Source organism: Hemiscyllium ocellatum, chromosome 8 (assembly GCF_020745735.1).
Source record: "Hemiscyllium ocellatum isolate sHemOce1 chromosome 8, sHemOce1.pat.X.cur, whole genome shotgun sequence".
NCBI lineage: Eukaryota > Metazoa > Chordata > Chondrichthyes > Orectolobiformes > Hemiscylliidae > Hemiscyllium > Hemiscyllium ocellatum.
The window spans coordinates 116,388,949-116,410,493 of NC_083408.1; the positions used below are offsets into that span (position 1 = coordinate 116,388,949).

Genomic DNA, 21,545 nt, shown 5'->3' on the forward strand with positions numbered 1-21,545 from the left:
TTCCGTGTTGACAATACACAGGCCCCCACCCAACCTGCTGTCCAGCTCTTGTCTTGTGGCTTGTCCTTTCGGTGGCCTTTACTTTCAGAACTAACCCGCTACATTGTTCTCCCTCGTCCTGTTCTTTGTTCCCAGTGAGAAGACACAGTGGTTTTATGAACGGAGATCTCCGAACAAGTTCTTCCTCCGAGGGACCTGTCCATCCAACATGGCCGCCTCAGGGATGAAGGAGTGCTCGCAGATGCCTGAGCTACAGGAGCTCCGAGCTGGGCCCATGGAAGACCACGTGAAAAACGCCTCGTCAGTTGGACCCCCTCACCCTCAGGCCCCATTCGGGAACTCTCTGCCGAGCTTGGCTGAACATGGCCCTGTCTGCATTCCTTCACCAAGCGAATACCCGACACTGGCCTTCTACAGTCCCTCCATCCTGGGGTACAGTATGCCCAGTGATGCCAGTGGACCAGATGGGGCCATTGTCAGGCAGAGCCTGAGTCCCTCGATGTACTGGTCATCAGCCAGCCATGTTTCTCCCATCTCCATCCACTGCCAGCAGCCAATCATGTACACTGAGCCACCCAAGAGTCCTTGGGATGACCTGAGAGTCGGGGAGCAGCATCTGGTCAACAGGTAAGACTGGGCCATTCCCACTGTCTGCCTCACAGCATTCCCCATCTCCACCCCCATCCCCTCTCCCCCAACCCCACCTCCACCTCAACCCCTCTCTTCACATCCTCTCCCCAACCCCTCTCCCCACTCCCACCCCATCCCCTCTCCCCCAACCCCACCTCTAACCCCACCTCCTCTCCCCACGCCCCCACCTCCACCTCAACCCCTCTCCTCACATCCTGTCCCCAACCCCTCTCACCACCCCCACCCCACCTCCGCTCCGCAACCCCACCTCCAACCCCACCTCCTCTCCCCACACCCCCACCTCCACCTCAACCCCTCTCCTCGCACCCTCTCCCCACCCCCTACCCCACCTCTTCTCCTCAACCCCACCTCCACCCCAACCCCTTTCCCCACCACCTCTCTTCCCCCCCACCCCACCCCCCTCCCCACCATCGCCCCACTCCCTCTCCCCACACCCCTACCCCACCTCTCTCCTCAACTCCACCTCCAATCCCACCCACTCTCCCACACCCCCAACACCACCCCACCCCTTCTACCCACCCTCTCTCCACACCCCACCTCTCCCCACCACCATCACAACCCCTCTCCCCAACCCCACCCCTACTCCACCCCTTCTCCCTACCCCACCACACCCCCTCACCCCCAAACTCACTCCCACCTCATCTCCTCTCCCCACCCCCCTCTGACCACCCCCACCTCACCCCCTCTCCCCCACCCCAACTCCACCCCCTTCCCCACATCCCCAACCCCACACCCTCTCCCCAGCACCCCCACCCCCTCACCCCCGCGACACACACTCCCCACCCCCACCCCAACCCCTCTACCCACTCCTATCACACAGCCTCTCCCCACCCCTTCTCCTCACCCCACCTCACCACCTCCCCCCTCCCCCTCACCCCCACCCAACCCCACCCACTCTCCCCATCCCTCACCCCCTCCCCCCACACACACACATCCCCACCCACACCCCAACCCTTCTACCCTACCCCAAACCCCATCCTCAAACCGTCCCGTGCCCACCCCACCCTCACCCTAACCTCTTTGCCCAAGCCCCACCACCCCACCCGCTCTCTCACTCCCCCCATCCCAATGTCCATGCAGCCCTCCCTTCCACATTCACTGACCTGTACTAGCCCATGGTTTAGCTGGATCTCATGTTTAAAATACACCTCGCTCTGTGGCCAGGGTGCTTCCCCAACCCTGACCTCCCCAAACTCAGTCACCTGTTCATATCACACCCCACCCCCAGGTTTCTCTGCCCCTCCTTCACTAATTAGGATCGGCCTATTGGGGAACTGCCTGGGCCTCTCCCCTCCCCCTCTATCCCTCTGTTCTTGCCCCCCCAAGTCCGAACCCTCCATCCCTCCCTCCTCTCACTCTACTCCTTCCTTCTCCAAATCTACAACACCACCCTCGACCCCAGCCCCACAGCCCCCAACCCCTTCCACCCCTCCTCCTTCCCCAGCTCCAACCCTCCCCTTTCCCCTAAGATGATGATCTTGTAGCTGGACAAGGTGGACAATGTAACGCCTTGTGGGCAGTGTAGGGCCCTGTGGATAGTGTAGGACACTGGGGCTAGTGTAGTGCCCTGTGGACAGTGTAGGACACTGGGGGTAGTGTAGGGCTCTGTGGACAGTGTAGGACACTGGGGGTAGTGTAGGGCTCTGTGGACAGTGTAGGACACTGAGGGTAGTGTAGGGCCTTGTGGACAGTGTGGAGCCCTGTGGACAGTGTGGAGCCCTGTGGGAAGTGTAGGGCCCTGTGGATAGTGTAGGACCGTGCAGGCAGTGTGGGGCACTGCGGACAGTGTACGGCCCTGTGGGCAGTGTAGGACCCTGTGGGCAACGTAGGATCCTGTGGACAGTGTAGGGCCCTGTGGGCAGTGTAGGAGCCTGTGGGCAGTGTAGGAGCCTGTGGGCAGTCTGGGGCCCAGTGGGCAGTGTAGGGCCCTGTGGGCAGTGTAGGGCCCTGTGGGCAGTGTAGGACACTGTGGACAGTGTAGAACGCTGTGGTCAGTGTAGGGCCCTGTGGGCAGTGTAGGGTCCTGTGTACATTGTAAAACCCTGTGGGCAATGGAGGGCACTGTGGGCAGTGTAACGGCCAGTGGGTTGTGTAGGACCCTTTTGGCAGTGTAAGGCACTGTAGACAGTGTTGGACCCGTTGGGCAATGTAGGGCCCTATGGGCAGTGTAGGGCCCTGTGGGCAGTGTAGGGCCCTGTGGACAGTGTAGGGCCCTGTGGACAGTGTAGGATCCTGTGGACAGTGTAGAGCCCTGTGGACAGTATAGGGTGCCTGTGGACAGTGTAGGGCCCTGTAGACAGTATAGGGTGCCTTTGGACAGTGTAGGGCCCTGTAGGCAGTGTAGGGCCCTGTGGACAGTGTAGGGCCCTGTGGGCAGTGTAGGGCCCTGTGGGCAGTGTAGGGCCCTGTGGGCAGTGTACGGCCCTGTGGACAGTGTAGGGCCCTGTGGACAGTGTACGGCCCTGTGGACAGTGTACGGCCCTGTGGACAGTGTAGGGCCTGTGGGCAGTGTACGGCCCTGTGGGCAGTGTAGGGCCCTGTGGACAGTGTACGGCCCTGTGGGCAGTGTAGGGCCCTGTGGGCAGTGTAGGGCCTGTGGGCAGTGTACGGCCCTGTGGGCAGTGTAGGGTCCTGTGGGCAGCGTAGGGCCCTGTGGGCAGTGTACGGCCCTGTGGACAGTGTAGGGCCCTGTGGGCAGTGTAGGAGCCTGTGGACAGTGTAGGGCCCTGTGGACAGTGTAGGGCCCTGTGGACAGTATAGGGTGCCTGTGGACAGTGTAGGGCCCTGTGGACAGTATAGGGTGCCTGTGGACAGTGTAGAGCCCTGTGGACAGTATAGGGTGCCTGTGGACAGTGTAGGGCCCTGTAGGCAGTGTAGGGCCCTGTGGACATTGTACGGCCCTGTGGACAGTGTACGGCCCTGTGGGCAGTGTAGGGTCCTGTGGACTGTGTCGAGCCCTGTGGACAGTGTAGGGCCCTGTGGACAGTGTAGGGCCCTGTGGGCAGTGTAGGGCCCTGTGGACAGTGTAGGGCCCTGTATTTAAGAAAGGACACACTGACACTGGGGGCAGTTCTGAAGCGATTCACTGGTTGCATTCCTGGGATGAAGGGATTGACCAATCAACACAGCTAAAACTTTGTGAAATAATCACCCATGAACTCCATTTGGTTTTCCAACATATTGATGGACTCTATATAAATGCAGTTGGTTGTTGTGCTGTCCAGGATGCAGAAAGCAAGATTTCCCCACCTGCCCAGATTCGGTGAACCCATTGCCTTTCACATTGTAGCCTCGGTCCCGGAGATAGCCAGGTGAAGGGATGACAATACCTCGCACCTACCACATGGCCTCACCCTATTCCGAATATTCCCAAATAAATGAATATGTTCAGTAAAAATGTGTTCCTCAGCAAAACAACACCTCAGCCTGTTGGTGAGCAGGTAAAGCCTGTGTGATTTGGCGGAAGGGACAGTGTTCCAGTGCCTGAGAATGCGGGCGCAGCGGGGCCAGGGTACAGGTGGAAGGATGTGTTGAACAGGACGTGACATTGGGACTGGAGGATGGGGCTACAGGGAGAGGCTGAACAGGCTGGGGCTGTTTTCCCTGGAGCGCTGGAGGCTGAGGGATGACCTGATAGAGGTTTACAAAAACGAAGTCTTTTCCCTGGGGTCGGGGCGGCCAGAACTAAAGGGCATAGGTTTAGGGTGAGAGGGGAAAGATATAAAAGAGACCTAAGGGGCAACGTTTTCACGCAGAGGGTGGTACGTGTATGGAATGAGCTGCCAGAGGAAGTGGTGGAGGCTGGTACAATTACAACATTTAAGAGGCATCTGGATGGGTATACGAATAGGAAGGGTTTGGAGGGATATGGGCCGGGTGCTGGCAGGTGGGACTAGATTGGGTTAGTATGTCCAGTCAGCATGGACGGGTTAGATTGACAGGTCTGTTTCTGTGCTGTCTAAGTCTATGACTCGCAAATTAGAGGCCCCTAATGCTCTGGGATTATGGACAAAGTGCATGGAGTTGGTATTTATGTTGAAATTTTATAAATCCTGAGTTACACCAAGCAGGTATGGGCATCGTTGGCCAGGTCAGCATTTATTACCCATCCCTAATTACCCAGAGGGCAGTTAAGAGTCCACCACATCACTGTGGGTGTGGAGTTACATGTAGGCCAGACCAGGTAAGGATGGGAGATTTTTTCCCTAAAGGGCAGTATATTTTTAAAGCCTAACCTTTGTTTTTAATTAAAATGGCGGCTGTCATTTGGACATCTTTTTGTTTAATGCAAATTGTACAATCTGCCAGGCTAGGATTCCAACCCCTGACCCCAGGGGAATGAGGCTCTGGATTACTGGTCCAGAGCATTACCACGACCACCTCCCATTCTATTCCATTCAGTTTCGGCCCTGCACTTTAAGGAGGATATGAGGGTCCATGAGGGGCCTTTAGTTACATGGTTCAGTTGGTGAAACTTGGCTAAAGGAGATTGAGGGGATAGTGGTTTCACTGAGGGTCCATAATGACGGCACATTTTGATAAAGTAAACAAGGGACCGCTATTCCCATGGTGCAGGCTCCCACCTCTAACGATTAGGGTTAGAGGTACAGGAGGGATGTGAGGGAGATGGATTTTTTTTCATGGCTGCTGGAAATGGAGACAATGAATGATTCAAAAGGCATTAGAATAAATGTCTGAGGGTAGAGCAGGGGCATAGGAGTGAGTGGGATTGTTTGAATCGTAGCTAGGATGGACTCAATGGGCCGAATGGCTCCACCCTGTACCCTATAACTCTGTGAAGATCAAACAGTAGCTTATTAGGGGAGTCAAGGATCGTAAAAGGTCAAGTCACAATGGTCTGAGGACCATAGGGCTACTCTCTCATTAGAAAGAAATGATAGGTGATGGTTTAACCTGAGGGTCAGTACGCATCAGGAGAGGGTGAGGAGGAGAGTCCTTGACAGTGATCTCTGCAGGTTTGGGATTCGAACCCACACTGTTGGTGTTAGTCTGCATCACAAACCAGCACTCCAGCAGACTCCTCATTCCACAACCAACAGTAATGGCTTTGGATTAAGAGACAGAAGTCTAAGTTTGCTAACGACATAAAGTTGGGTGGGATTGTCAGCTGGAGAGGGTGAGTGAGTAGGAGAAGGGCTCATGCCCAAAACGTCGAATCCCCTGTTCCTTGGATGCTGCCTGACCTGCTGCGCTTTTCCAGCAACACATTTTCGGCTCTGATCTCCAGCATCTGCAGTCCTCACTTTCTCCCAGGGTAAATGAGTAGGCAGCATGGTGGCACGTGAAGTATGGTGTGGGTAAGGGTCACCTGGATGTACTGGCACCAGAGAGGGGGGAGCAGAGGAGGGTCACTAGGTTGAGTTGAGGGGTTGCCTTATGAGGAGAGGCTGTGTAGACTGGGATTATGTTCATTGGAATTCAGAAGAATGAAGGGGAATGTTGTAGAAACATAGAAGATTATGAAGGGAATAGATGAGATAGAAGTCGAGAGGATGTTTCCACTGGAGAGTGAAACTAGGACAAGAGGGCATAGCCTCCAAGTTAGGGGGAGCAGGTTTAGGACTGAATTGAGGAGGAACTTCCTTACCCAGAGGGTGTAAATCTATGGAATTCCCAGCCCAATGAAGTAGTTGAGGCTACCTCGTTGAATGTTTTTAAGGCAAAGATAGATAGATTTTTGAACACTAATGGAGTTAAGGATTTCGGTGAGAGCACGGTAGGTGGGTCTGAGCCCATGAAAGGATCAGCCATGATCTTACTGAATGGCAGAGTAGGCTTGAAGGGCCGAATGGCCTACTGCTGCTCCTAGCTCTTATGTTCTTAAATGTGTGTTACTCACTTTGGTGAGACAAGAAACACAGAATGTCTTTCTTAAATGTAAACGTAACTTACAAATCTTGCTGTTCAGAGGGAGCTCACAATACCAGCCCGAGCTCCATAGAAAGTCAGCAGCCAGCTCCCAGTAGCCACTTTGGAAATCCAGTGATATATCGGCCATTATTACCAAGGGAAGGGGGGCTGCGGGTGTACAGGGCTTTGGGGAATACTGTGTCTTCCATATTTGTGAAAGGATCCAGGTGGATTGGTGAAACGTCCGAGATGTTCTGTGATGAGTGACTGAGCGAATTGGGTTTATATTCTTAAACTGGAGGAACAAAACCTCATTTTCCATTGAAGCACTTTCCAGCCTCAAAGTCTCAACACTGAATGTAATAATCTCAAAATCTAACTGCCTTATTTTTGTTCTCTAACGTCTTTACCTTCCCCCCCCCGAGCCCACAGCCAGGTCACCTCTGTGTCTTATCTACTTCACGTTTACTGAAAGGATCAATGCTTTCCCTTTCACACCTTAGTTTATATCCCTTTTACACCTTTTTCTTTCAGTACTACTAACAATCCTTTTCCATTTTGCTCTTCTGCCCTCTCGTTCCTCCTCCTCAAAATTATAAAAACAAACTTATTTTTCAGCTTGTTTCAGTTAGAGTCATCGAGCCGTACAGCACGGAAATAGACCTTTCAGCAACACAACCAGATATCCCAACCCAATCTAGTCCCACTTGCCAGCACTTGGCCCATATCCCTCTAAACCCTTCCTATTCATATACCTACCCACATGCCTTTTAAATGTTGCAGCCTCCACCATATCCTCTGGCAGCTCATTCCTTACATGCACCACCCTCTGTGTGAAAAATTTGCCCCTTAGGTCTCTTAAAACTTTCCCATCTCACCCTAATTCTATGCCCTCCAGTTCAAGACTCCCCCACCCCAGGGAAAGGACTTTGTCTATTTGCCCTATCCATGCCCCTCATGATTTTATAACAAGGGAAGGGGGGCTGCGGGTGTACAGGGCTTTGGGGAATACTGTGAACTGCCGCCACCTCCATAGATTTTGCCAGTGAGGATTTGATGGGCCGAAGGGCCTGTACTGTCCTGTATAGCTCTGTCAGTGTGATCCCGAACTCCCTGCACCACTTGAAGTCTGCTCACTTCACTCGACTCAAACCCAGTGCGAAAGGTTGTGTGTTTTGGCTAAGCAGGTTAATCGTACAGTGATTAGCTGCTGTGTGTGACTCAGAGTTGGGTTCCATTCCAGGCAGCATTAGTTACTCCCAGAGGAAGCTGGTTCTGAAAGATACTGCTGTACAAAGTTTGGAAACTGGTTCGCCAAATCATCACTGTCCCACACTAAACGGAAAATCATTACTGTCCCACACTAACAGGAAATCAATACTGTCCCAAACTAAACAGAAAATTGTTACTGTTCCACACTAAATGGAAGGGCTCATGCCCGAAACGTCGATTCTCCTGCTCCTTGGTTGCTGCCTGGCCTGCTGCACCTTTACAGCAACACATTTTCAGAAAATCATTCCTGTCACACACTAACCAGGAAATCATTACTGGAAATAATGTTTTCCTGTTAGTGTGGGACAGTAATGATTTCCTGTTGGTGTGGGACAGTAATGATTTCCTGTTTAGTGTGGGATAGTAATTATTTTCTGTTGGTGTGGAACAGTAATGATTTCCTGTTTGTGTGGGGCAGTAATGATTTCCTGTTTCGTGTGGGACAGTAATGATTTCCTGTTAGTGTGGGACAGTAATTATTTCTTGTTGGTGTGGGACAGTTATGATTTCTTGTTAGTGTGGGACAGTAATTATTTTCTGTTAGTGTGGGACAGTAATGATTTCCTGTTTAGTGTGGGACAGTAATGATGTCCTGTTAGTGTGGGACCGTAATGATTTCCTGATAGTGTGGGACAGTAATAATTTTCCGTTTAGCGTGGGACCGGAATGGTTTCCTGTTATTGTGGGACAGTCATGATTGTCCGTTTAGTATGGGACAGTAATGATTTTCTGTTATTGTGGGAGAGGAATGATTTTCCGTTTAGTGTGGGACAGGAACGATTTCCTGAAAACCATTACTGTCCCACCCTAATCGGAAAGTCATTACTGTCGCAAGCTAACAGGAAATCATTACTGTCCCACACTAAATGGAAAATCATTACTGTCCCACACTAATAGGAAGTCATTACTGTCCCACACAAAAAGGAAGGTCATTCTTGCCCCATACTAACAGGAAACCATTCCTGTCCCACGCTAAATGGAAAATTATTACTGTCCCACACAAACAGAAAATCATCACAGTCCCACACTAACAGGAAATCATTACTGTCCCACACTAACGGGAAATCATTACTGACCCACACTAACAGGAAATCATTACTGTCCCACACTAACGGGAAATCATTACTGACCCACACCAACAGGAAATCATTACTGTCCCAGTCTCACAGGAAATCATTACTGTCCCACACTAAACAGAAAATCATTACTGTTCCACACTAACAGGAAATCATTACAGTCCCACACTAAAGAGAAAATCATTCCTATCCCACACTAACATAAAAACATTACTGTCCCACACTAACAGGAAATCCTTACTGTCCACATTAATCAGGAAATCATTACTGTCCCACACTGAGAGGAAATCATCACTGTCCCACATTAACGGAAAATCATTACTGTCCCACACTGACAGAAAATCATTACTGTTACACATTACACGGAAAATCATTTCTGTCCCACACCAACAGGAAATCATTACTGTCCCACGCTAACAGGAAATCATTACTGTCCCACGCTAAATGGAAAATCATTACTGTCCCACACTAAAGGGAAAGTAATTACTGTCCCAAACTAACAAGAAATGTTGTGGTTCTGTTCGCCGAGCTGGGAATTTGTGTTGCAGACGTTTCGTCCCCTGTCTAGGTGACATCCTCAGTGCTTGGGAGCCTCCTGTGAAGCACTTCTGTGATCTTTCCTCCGGCATTTATAGTAGTGTGTCTCTGCCGCTTCCGGTTGTCAGTTCCAGCTGTCCGCTGCAGTGGCCGGTATGTTGGGTCCAGGTCGATGTGCTTATTGATTGAATCTGTGGATGAGTGCCAAGCCTCTAGGAATTCCCTGGCTGTTCTCTGTTTGGCTTGTCCTATAATAGTGGGGTTGTCCCAGTCGAATTCATGTTATTTGTCATCTGAGTGTGTGGCTACTAAGGATAGTTGGTCATGTCCATAAGACCATTAGACCATTAGACCATAAGACATAGGAGTAGAAGTAAGGCCATTCAGCCCATTGAGTCCACTCCACCATTCAATCATGGCTGATGGGCATTTCAACTCCATTACCAGCATTCTCCCCGTAGCCCTTAATTCCTCATGACATCAAGAATCTATCAATCTCTACATTGAAGACATTTAGCGTCCCGGCCTCCACTGCACTCTGCGGCAATGAATTCCACGGGCCCACCACTCCCTGGCTGAAGAAATGTGTCCCCATGTCATTTCGTGGCTAGTTGGTGTTCATGGATGTGGGTTGTTAGCTGTCTTCCTGTTTGTCCTATGTAGCGTTTTGTGCAGTCCTTGCATGGGATTTTGTACACTACATTGGTTTTGCTCATGCTGGGTATCGGGTCCTTTGTCCTGGTGAGTTGTTGTCTGAGAGTGGCTGTTGGTTTGTGTGCTGTTATGAGTCCTAGTGGTCGCAGTAGTCTGACTGTCAGTTCAGAAATGCTCCTGATGTATGGGAGTGTGGCTAGTCCTTTGGGTTGAGGCATGTCCTCATTCCGTTGTCTTTCCCTTAGGCATCTGTTGATGAAATTGCAGGGTGTCTGTTTTTGGTGAATACATTGTATAGGTGTTCTTCTTCCTCTTTTTGCAGTTCTGGTGTGCTGCAGTGTGTTGTGGTCCTTTTGATGCAACTTCTTTTGTGTGTGTTGGGGTGGTTGCTTTCCTAGTTCAGGACTTGGTCTGTGTGTGTGGCTTTCCTGTATACCTTCGTGGTGAAATGTCCATTCGGTGTTCTCTGTACCATCACGTCTAGGAATGGGAGCTGGTTGTCCTTTTCTTCCTCTCCAGTGAATTGGATTCCTGTGAGTGTGGCGTTGATGATCCGGTGTGTGTTCTCTATTTCTGTGTTTTTAATGATTACAAAGGTATCATCCACGTATCTGACCCAGAGTTTGGGTTGAATTTGCGGTAAGATTGTTTGTTCTAACCTTTGCATTACTGCTTCTGCTATGAGTCCGGAGATGGTTGAGCCCATGGGTGTGCCGGTGATTTGTTCATATATTTGGTTGTTGAATGTGAAGTGTGTTGTGAGGCACAGGTCCAGTAGTTTGAGTATGCAGTCTTTGTTGATAGGTTCCCCGTCTTGTTGTCTGTTCTGTATGTCCAGCAGGTTGGATATTGTTTCTCTAGCTAGGGTTTTGTCGATAGAGGTGAACAGTGCTGTTACATCGAATGAGACCATAGTTTCTTCCTTGTCTATGTGTATATTTCTGATGATGTCCAAGAATTCCTGTGTTGACTGTATAGAGTGTCTGGATCCGCTGATCAGGTGTTTCAGTTTCTGTTGTAGCTCTTTAGCCAGTTTGTGTGATGGTGTCCCTGGTAGTGATACTATGGGTCTGAGTGGGATGTCTGGTTTGTGTACTTTAGGTAGTCCATAGAATCTGGGGGTGGTGTTGCTTTCCGGTTTCATTCTTTGTAGGTCAGACGTGGTTATCTGTCCGTTTTTTTTGTAGGTTCCTCAGTCTGTTGATTATCCTATCGGTGAGCTGTGGGGTGGGGTCAAACTCCCTCTTTTGGTAGGTGTTGGTATCTGCAAGTTGTTGTGCTTTTTGGATGTACTCTGCTTTGTCCAGGATGACTGTCCTTCTGCCTTTGTCTACCGGTAGTATAATTATATTCTTATCGTTTCTTAGTGATTTTAGTGCTTCCCTCTCCTTGGTGTTGAGGTTGTGTGTTTGCCTTTTTCTTGTTATCATAGGTACGATACTTTGTCTCACTGTTTGTTGTGTCTCTTCTGTCAGTCCATTGTTCCTGAGTGTGCATTCTAGTGCTGTGGGAAGTCTGCTGTCTTAGCGTCCCTGTGGTTGTAGTTAAGTCCCTTGGCCAGGATTGTTCTTTCTGTGTCTGTGAGCTGTCTGTGGGAGAGGTTTTTAACCCAGGTGTGTGTTGTGGTGTCCTCTTTGTTGTGTGTTAGTTTGGCCATTTTTTCTTTACGTGCCATTTTTTTGCGGTGTGTGGTCCTGTTCTGTCCTAGGGTGATGGTCTGTTCTACGGTCCGGGTCCATTCCTGATTGGTGGTTTTTGAAATTAATGATTTTTGGCGCGCAATTTCTTGTCTGTATTTGTGGAGTCTGTTGTGAGCGTCTGTACTCATTACCTGGATCATCCTGAATCCGTTCTGTCTGGCTGTGTCTCTGGCTTGTGGGTTGTTGACTGGTGGTCTGTATCTGACACATTGTGGAAGGATTCAATTCTTTCGGCATTCATGCAGGAACCAGAGTTGTTCGTATGTGGCGCTTAGGCAGTTGGCACAGGATTCCCATTTCCTGGCTTGTCTTAGCATCCCTCACCTGTAGGTGTTCGAAGTTTGTGAGAAGATTTATAGCTCGGGTGCTCGTTGTTGTGGTTCTGTTCGCCGAGCTGGGAATTCGTATTGCAGACGTTTCGTCCCCTGGCTAGGTGACATCCTCAGTGCTTGGGAGCCTCCTGTGAAGCGCTTCTGTGATCTTTCCTCCGGCATATACAAACCAGACATCCCACTCAGACCCATAGTATCACTACCAGGGACACCATCACACAAACTGGCTAAAGAGCTACAACAGAAACTGAAACACCTGATCAGCGGATCCAGACACTCTATCCAGTCAACACAGGAATTCTTGGATATCATCAGAAATATACACACAGACAAGGAAGAAACTATGGTCTCATTCGGTGTAACAGCACTGTTCACCTTTATTGACAAAACCCTAGCTAGAGAAACAATAAGCAATCTGCTGGACATACAGAACAGACAACAAGACGTGGAACCAATCAACAAAGACGGCAAACTACTGGACCTGTACCTCACAACACACTTCACATTCAACAACCAAATATATGAACAAATCAACGGCACACCCATGAGCTCACCCATCTCTGGACTCATAGCAGAAGCGGTAATGCAAAGATTAGAACAAACAGTCTTACCGCAACTTCAAACACAAACTCTGGGTCAGATACGTGGATGACACCTTTGTAATCATTAAAAACACAGAAATAGAGAACACACACCGGATCATCAACGCCACACTCACAGGAATCCGATTCACGAGAGAGGAAGAAAAGGACAACCAGCTCCCGTTCCTAGACGTGATAGTACAGAGAACACCGAACGGAGATTTCACCACAAAGGTATACAGGAAAGCCACACACACAGACCAAGTCCTGAACTATGAAAGCAACCACCCCAACACACGCAAAAGAAGTTGCATCAAGACACTATTCAAAAGGACCACAACACACTGCAGTACACCAGAACAGCAAAAAGAGGAAGAAGAACACCTATACAATGTATTCACCAAAAACGGATACCCACGCAATTTCATCAACAGATGCCTAAGGGAAAGAGAACGGAACGAGGACATGCCGCAACCCAAAGGACTAGCCACACACCATACATCAGGAGCATTTCCGAACTGACAGTCAGACTGCTGCGACCACAAGGACCCATAACAGCACACAAACCAACAGCCACTCTCAGACAACAACTCACTAGGACAAAGGACCCGATACCCAGCATGAACAAAACCAAGGTAGTGTACAAAATCCCATGCAAGGACTGCACAAAACACTACATAGGACAAACAGGAAGACAGCTAACGGTCCGCATCCATGAACACCAACTAGCCACGAAACGACATGACCAGCTATCCTTAGTAGCCACACACTCAGATGACAAGCAACATAAGTTTGACTGGGACAACACTACTATTATAGGGCAAGCCAAACAGAGAACAGCCAGGGAATTCCTAGAGGCATGGCACTCATCCACAAATTCTATCAACAAACACATCGACCTGGACCCAACATACCGGCCACTGCAGCGGACAGCAACTGACAACTGGAAGCGGCAGAGACAAGCCACTATAAATGCCGGAGGAATCAGCACAGAAGCGCTTCACAGGAGGCTCCCAATCACTGAGGATGTCACCTCGACAGGGGACAAAACGTCTACAACACAAATTCCCAGCTTGGCGAACACAACCATAACAAGAGCACCCGAGCTACAAATCTTTTCCCAAAATTTGAACTAACAAGAAATTTATTACTGTCCCACACCAACAGGATATCATTACTGTCCCACACTGAATGGAAAATCATTACTGTCCCACACTAAACAGAAAATCATTACTATCTCACACTAACATGAAATCATTACTGTCCCACACTGAATGGAAAATCATCACTGTCCCACACTAAACAGAAAATCATTTCTGTCCCACACTAAACAGAAAATCATTACTATCCCACACTAACAGGAAATCATTACTGTCCCACACTGAACAGAAAGTCATTCCTGTCCCAAACGAAACAGAAAATCATTACAGTCCCACACTAATCAGAAAATCATTACTGTCCCACACCAACAGGAAATCATTACTGTCCCACACTGAACAGAAAAGCATTACTGTCCCACACTAAACGGAAAATCATTACTGTCCCACACTAAATGGAAAATCATTACTATCCCACACTAAGCGGAATATCATTGCTGTCCCACACGAACAGAAAATCATTACTGTCCAACATTAACAACAAGTCATTACTGTCCGACACAAAACAGGAAATCATAATTGTCCACGATAACAGAAAATCATTACTGTCCCACACGAACCAGAAAATCACTACTGTCCCACACTAAACAGAAAATCATTACTGTCCCACACTAAATGGAAAATCATTACTGTGCCACACTAACAGTAAATCAATACTGTCCCGCACTAACAGGAAATCATGACTGTCCCACACTAAACAGAAAATCATTACTGTCCCACACTAAACGGAAATCATTACTGAGTCGCACTAACAGGAAATCATTACTGTCCCACACTAATATGAAATCATCACTGTCCCACACGAAATGGAAAATCATTATTGTTCTACACTCACAGGAAATCATTACTGTTCCACATTAAATGGAAGATTATTACTGTCCCACAATAAACAGAAATTATTAGGGTCCCGCATGAAACGGAAAATCATAACTGTCCCACACTAAACAGAAAATCATTACTGTCCCACACTAAACGGAAAATCATTACTGTCCCACACTAAACGGAAAATCATTACTATCCCACACAAAGCGGAATATCATTGCTGTCCCACACGAACAGGAAATAATTACTGTCCCACACGAAACAAAAAATCATCACTGTCCCACACTAACGGGAAATCATTACTGTCCCATACCAACAGAAAATCATTACTGCCCCACACTAACAGGAAAGCATTACTGTCCCACACTAAACAGAAAATTGTTACTGTCCAACACTAACAACAAGTCATTACTGTCTGACACAAAACAGGAAATCATAATTGTCCACACTAATGGAAAATCATTACTGTCCCACACGAACCAGAAAATCACTACTGTCCCACACTAAACAGCAAATAATTACTGTCCACATTATTCAGGAAATCATTACTGTCCCACACTAACCAGAAAATCATTACTGTCCCACATGGACAGGAAATCATTACTGTCCCGCACTAAACAGAAAATCATTAATGTCATACACTAAACAGAAAAACATTACTGACCCCACTCAACAGAAAACCATTACTATCACACATGAAATGGAAAATCATTACTGTCCCACACTAACAGGAGTTCATCACTGTCCCACACTAAACGGAAAATCTTTACTGTCCCACACTAAACAGAAAATCATTACTGTCCCGCACTAACAGGAAATCAGTACTGTTCCACACTAACGGGAAATCATTACTATCCCACACTAAACAGAAAATCATTACTGTCCCATACTAAAGGGAAAATCATTACTGTCCCACACTAACAGGAAATCATCACTGTCCCACACTAAACAGAAAATCATCACTGTCCCACACTAAACAGAAAATCATCACTGTCCCACAGTAAATGGAATATCATTACTGTCTCACACTAAACAGAAAATCATTACAGTCCTATACTAACAGGAAATCATTACTGTCCCACACTAAACAGAAAATCATTACTGTCCCACACTAACAGGAAATTGTTACTGTCCCACACTAGCAGGAAATCACTACTATCCCACACTAAACAGGAAATCATTACTGTCCCACACTAAACAGAAAATCATTACTGTCCTATACTAACAGGAAATTGTTACTGTCCCACACTAAACAGAAAATCATTACTGTCCTATACTAACAGGAAATTGTTACTGTCCCACACTAAACAGAAAATCATTACTGTCCCACACTAAACGGAAAATCATTACAATCCCACACTAAACAGAAAATCATTACTGTCCCACACTAACGGGAAATCATTACTGTCCCACAGTAAACAGAAAATCATTACTGACCCACACTAACAGGAAATCATTACTGTCCCACACTAAACAGAAAATCATTACTGTCCCACACTAACGGGAAATCATTACTGTCCCACAGTAAACAGAAAATCACTACTGTCCCACATGGACAGGAAATCATTACTGTCCCTCACTCAACAAAAAATCATTAATGTCCTACACTAAACGGAAAAACATTACTCACCCCACTCAACAGAAAACCATTACTATCACACACGAAACGGAAAATCATCACTGTCCCACACTAAACGGAAAATCTTTACTGTCCCACACTAAACAGAAAATCATTACTGTCCCACACTAACAGGAAATCATTACTGTCCCACACTAAACAGAAAATCATTACTGTCCCACAGTAACAGGAAATCAGTACTGTTCCACACTAACAGGAAATCATTACTATCCCACACTAAACAGAAAATCATGACTGTCCCACACTAACAGGAAATTGTTACTGTCCCACACTGAACAGAAAATCATTACTGTCCCACACTAAACGGAAAATCATTACTATCCCACACTAAGCGGAATATCATTACTGTCCCACACTAACAGAAAATCATTACTGTCCAACACTAACAACATGTCATTACTGTCCGACACAAAACAGGAAATCATAATTGTCCACACTAATGGAAAATCATTACTGTCCCACACGAACCAGAAAATCACTACTGTCCCACATGGACAGGAGATCATTACTGTCCCTCACTCAACAAAATATCATTAATGTCCTACACTAAACGGAAAAACATTACTGACCCCATTCAACAGAAAACCATTACTATCACACACGAAACGGAAAATCATTACTGTCCCACACTAACAGGAGGTCATCACTGTCCCACACTAAACGGAAAATCTTTACTGTCCCACACTAAACAGAAAATCATTACTGTCCCACACTAACAGGAAATCAGTACTGTTTCACTCTAACAGGAAATCATTACTATCCCACACTAAACAGAAAATCATTACTGTCCCACACTAACAGGAAATCAGTACTGTCCCACACTAACAGGAAATCATTACTGTCCTTCACTAAACAGAAATCATCACTGTCCCACACTAAACAGAAAATCATTACTGTCCCACACTAAATGGAAAATCATTACTGTGCCACACTAACAGTAAATCAATACTGTCCTGCACTAACAGGAAATCATGACTGTCCCACACTAAACAGAAAATCATTACTGTCCCACACTAACAGGAAATCGTGACTGTCCCACACTAAACAGAAATTCATTACTGTCCCACACTAAACGGAAATCATTACTGAGTCGCACTAACAGGAAATCATTACTGTCCCACACTAAAAGGAAAATCTTTACTGTCGCGCACTAAAGAGAAAATCATTACCGTCCCACACTAATATGAAATCAGCACTGTCCCACACGAAATGGAAAATCATTATTGTTCTACACTCACAGGAAATCATTACTGTTCCACATTAAATGGAAGATTATTACTGTCCCACAATAAACAGAAATTATTACGGTTTTGCATGAAACGGAAATTCATAACTGTCCCACACTAAACAGAAAATCATTACTGTCCCACACTAAACAGAAATTTATTACTGTCCCATACTAAACAGAAAATCATTACTGTCCCACACTAACAGGAAATCATTACTGTCTCAAAAAACAGAAATCAATACTGTCCCACACTAAACAGAAAATTTATTACGGTCCCACACTAACAGGAAATCATTTCTGTCCCGCATTAAACGGAAAATTATTTCTGTCCCACGCTAATACGAAATCATCACTGTCCCATCCTAAACGGAAAATGATTACTGTCCCACACTGACTGGAAATCATTACTGTCCCTCACTCAACAAAAAATCATTACTGTCCCACACTAAACAGATAATCATCATTGTCCCACACTATAAGGAGGTCATCACTGTCCCACACAAAACCAGAATATCATTACTGTCCCACACTAAACGGAAAATCATTACTGTCACACACTAAACAGAAAATCATTGCTGTCCCACACAAAAAGAAAATCATTACTATCTCACAATAACAGAAAATCATCACAGTCCCACACTAAACGGAAAAACATTATTGTCATGCACTAAACGGAATGTCATTACTGTCCCACACTAAACAGAAAATTATCAATGTCCCGCACTAACAGGAGCTCATCACTGTCCCACACAAAAACAGAAAATCATCACTGTCCCACACTAACCAGAAAGTCATTACTGTCCCACACTAACCAGAAAGTCATACTGTCCCACACTAACAGGAAATCATTACTGTCCCACACTAAAGGGGACGTCATTACTGTTTCACACTAATACGAAATCATCACTGTCCCACACTAAATGGAAAGTCATTGCTGTCCCACACTAACACGAAATAAATACTGTCCCACACTAAACAAAAAATCACGATGGTTTCACAATAACAGCTAATCGTTAATGTTCCATACGAAACAGAAAATCATTACTGTCCCACACTAACAGAAAATCATTACTGTTCCAAACTAACAGGAAATCATTACTGTTCCACACTAACAGAAAATCATTACTGTCCAACACTAACAACAAGTCATTACTGTCTGACACAAAACAGGAAATCATAATTGTCCACACTAATGGAAATTCATTACTGTCCCACACGAACCAGAAAATCACTACTGTCCCACATGGACAGTAGTTCATTACTGTCCCTCACTCAACAAAAAATCATTGATGTCCTACACTAAACGGAAAAACATTACTGACCCCACTCAACAGAAAACCATTACTATCACACACGAAACGGAAAATCATTACTGTCCCACACTAACAGGAGGTCATCACTGTCCCACACTAAACAGAAAGTCATTACTGTCCCACACTAACAGGAAATCATTACTGTCCCACACTAAAGGGGACGTCATTACTGTTTCACACTAATACGAAATCATCACTGTCCCACACTAAATGGAAAATCATTGCTGTCCCACACTAACACGAAATCAATACTGTCCCACACTAAACAAAAAATCACGATGGTCTCACAATAACAGCAAATCGTTAATGTTCCATACGAAACAGAAAATCATTACTGTCCCACACTAACAGAAAATCATTACTGTTCCAAACTAACAGGAAATCATTACTGTTCCACATTAAACGGAACATCATCTCAGTCTCACACTAAACGGAAAATCAGTACTATCCCACACTAAACAGAAAATTATTACTGTCCCACACTAAATGGAAAATCATTAGTGTGCCGCACTAACAGGAAATCATTGCTGTCCCACACACAAAGAAAATCATTACTATCCCACAATAACAGGAAATCGTCACAGACCCACACTAAACGGAAAAACATTATTGTCATGCACTAAAAGAATGTCATTACTGTCCCACACTAAACAGAAAATTATCAATGTCCCGCACTAACAGGAGCACATCACTGTCCCACACTAAAACGGAAAATCATTACTGTCCCACACTAACCAGAAAGTCATTACTGTCCCACACTTACAGGAATTCATTACTGTCCTACACTAAAAAGAACATCGTTATTGTCCCGCACTAAATGGAAAGTCATTGCGGTCCCACTCTAACAGGAAATCATTACTGTCCCACTCTAACAGGAAAACATTACAGTACCAAACTAATAGGAAATCATTACTGTTCCAGGTTAAACGGAAAATCATCTCTGTCCCACACGAAACGGAAAATCACCTCTGTCCCACACGAAACGGAAAATCATTACTGTCACACACAAAATAGAACATCATTACTGTCCCATGCTAATACGAAATCATCACTGTCCCACACTAAACGGAAAATGATTACTGTCCCACACTGACTGGAAATCATTACTGTCCCTCACTCAACAAAAAATCATTACTGTCCCACACTAAACAGATAATCATCATTGCCCCACACAATCAGGAGGTCATCACTGTCCCACACAAAAACGGAATATCATTACTGTCCCACACTAAACGGAAAATCATTACTGTCCCACACTAACAGAAAATCATTACTGTTCCAAACTAATAGGAAATCATTACTGTTCCACGTTAAAAGGAAAATCGTCTCTGTCCCACACGAAACAGAAAATCATTACTGTTCAAAACTAAGCGGAAATCATTACTGTCCCACACTAAACGGAAAATCATTCCTGTCCCACAATAACAGAAAATCATGACTGTCCCATACCGATCAGAAAATCATTACTGTTCTTACTCTAAACGGAAAATCATTACGGCAGCACGGTGGCACAGTGGTTAGCACTGCTGCCTCACAGTGCCTGAGATCCGGGTTCAATTCCTGACTCAGGCGAGTAACTGTTTGCACATTCTCCACGTGTCTGCATGGGTTTCCTCCCACAGTCCAAAGATGTGCGGGTCAGGTGAATTGGCCATGCTAAATTGCCCGTAGTGTTAGGTAAGGGGTAAATGTAGGGGTATGGGCCTGTTTCCACACTGTAAGTAATCTAATCTAATCTATTATCCCACACTAAACAGATAATTATTACTGTCCCACACTAAATGGAAAATCATTAGTGTGCTGCACTAACAGGAAATCATTGCTGTCCCACACAAAAAGAAAATCATTACTGACCCACAATAACAGGAAATCATCACAGTCCCCAATAAACCAAAAAGCATTACTGTCATGCACTAAACGGAATGTCATTATTGTCCCACACTAAACGGAAAGTCTTTATTGTCTCGCACGTAATGGAACATTATTACAATCCCACACTAACAGAAAATCATTACCGTCCGACACTAAATGGAAAATCGTTACTGGCCCACACTAATCGAAAAATCATTACTGTCCCGCACAATTACGAAATCATCACTCCCACATTAAACGGAAAATTATTACTGTTCCACACTAACAGGAAATCATTACTGTTCCACACTAAACGGAAAATAGTTACTATCCCACAATTAACAGAAAATTACTATGGTTCCACACTAAACTGAAAATCATTACTGTCCCACACTAACAGAAAATCATTACTGTCCCACAATAAACAGAAAATTATTACTGTTCCACATTAAACAGAAAATCATCACTGTCCCACACTAAACGGAAAATGATTACGGTCCCACACTAACAGGAAATCATTACGGTCCCACACTATAACAAAAAATCAATACTGTCCCACCCTAACGGAAATTCATTACTATCCCACATCCAACAGAAAATTATTACTGTCCCACTCTAACACAAAATCATTACTGCCCCACACTAACAGGAAATCATCACTGTCCCACATTAAACAGAAAATCATGACTGTCCCAAACTAAACGGAAATTTATTACTGTCCCACACTAAGCAGAACATCATTTCTCTTTTGCACTAAACGGCAAATCATTACTGTCCCACACTAACAGGAAATCATTACTATCCCACACGGAACAGGAAATTTTTATTGACCCACTCTAAATGGAAAATCATTATTGTCCC

General features: G+C 45.9%; 1 protein-coding gene across 2 annotated transcripts in view; it reads left to right on the forward strand.

Moving 5' to 3' along the window:
- The first annotated feature begins 208 nt into the window (after positions 1 to 208).
- The window catches only part of esr2a (estrogen receptor 2a), a 165,943-nt gene continuing 144,606 nt past the window's right edge, over positions 209 to 21,545 (forward strand). For both annotated transcript variants that reach the window (XM_060829508.1, XM_060829509.1), the window contains exon 1: positions 209 to 627. In XM_060829508.1, the coding sequence (XP_060685491.1) occupies positions 209 to 627 (419 nt within the window). The remainder of the gene's footprint in view (positions 628 to 21,545) is intronic.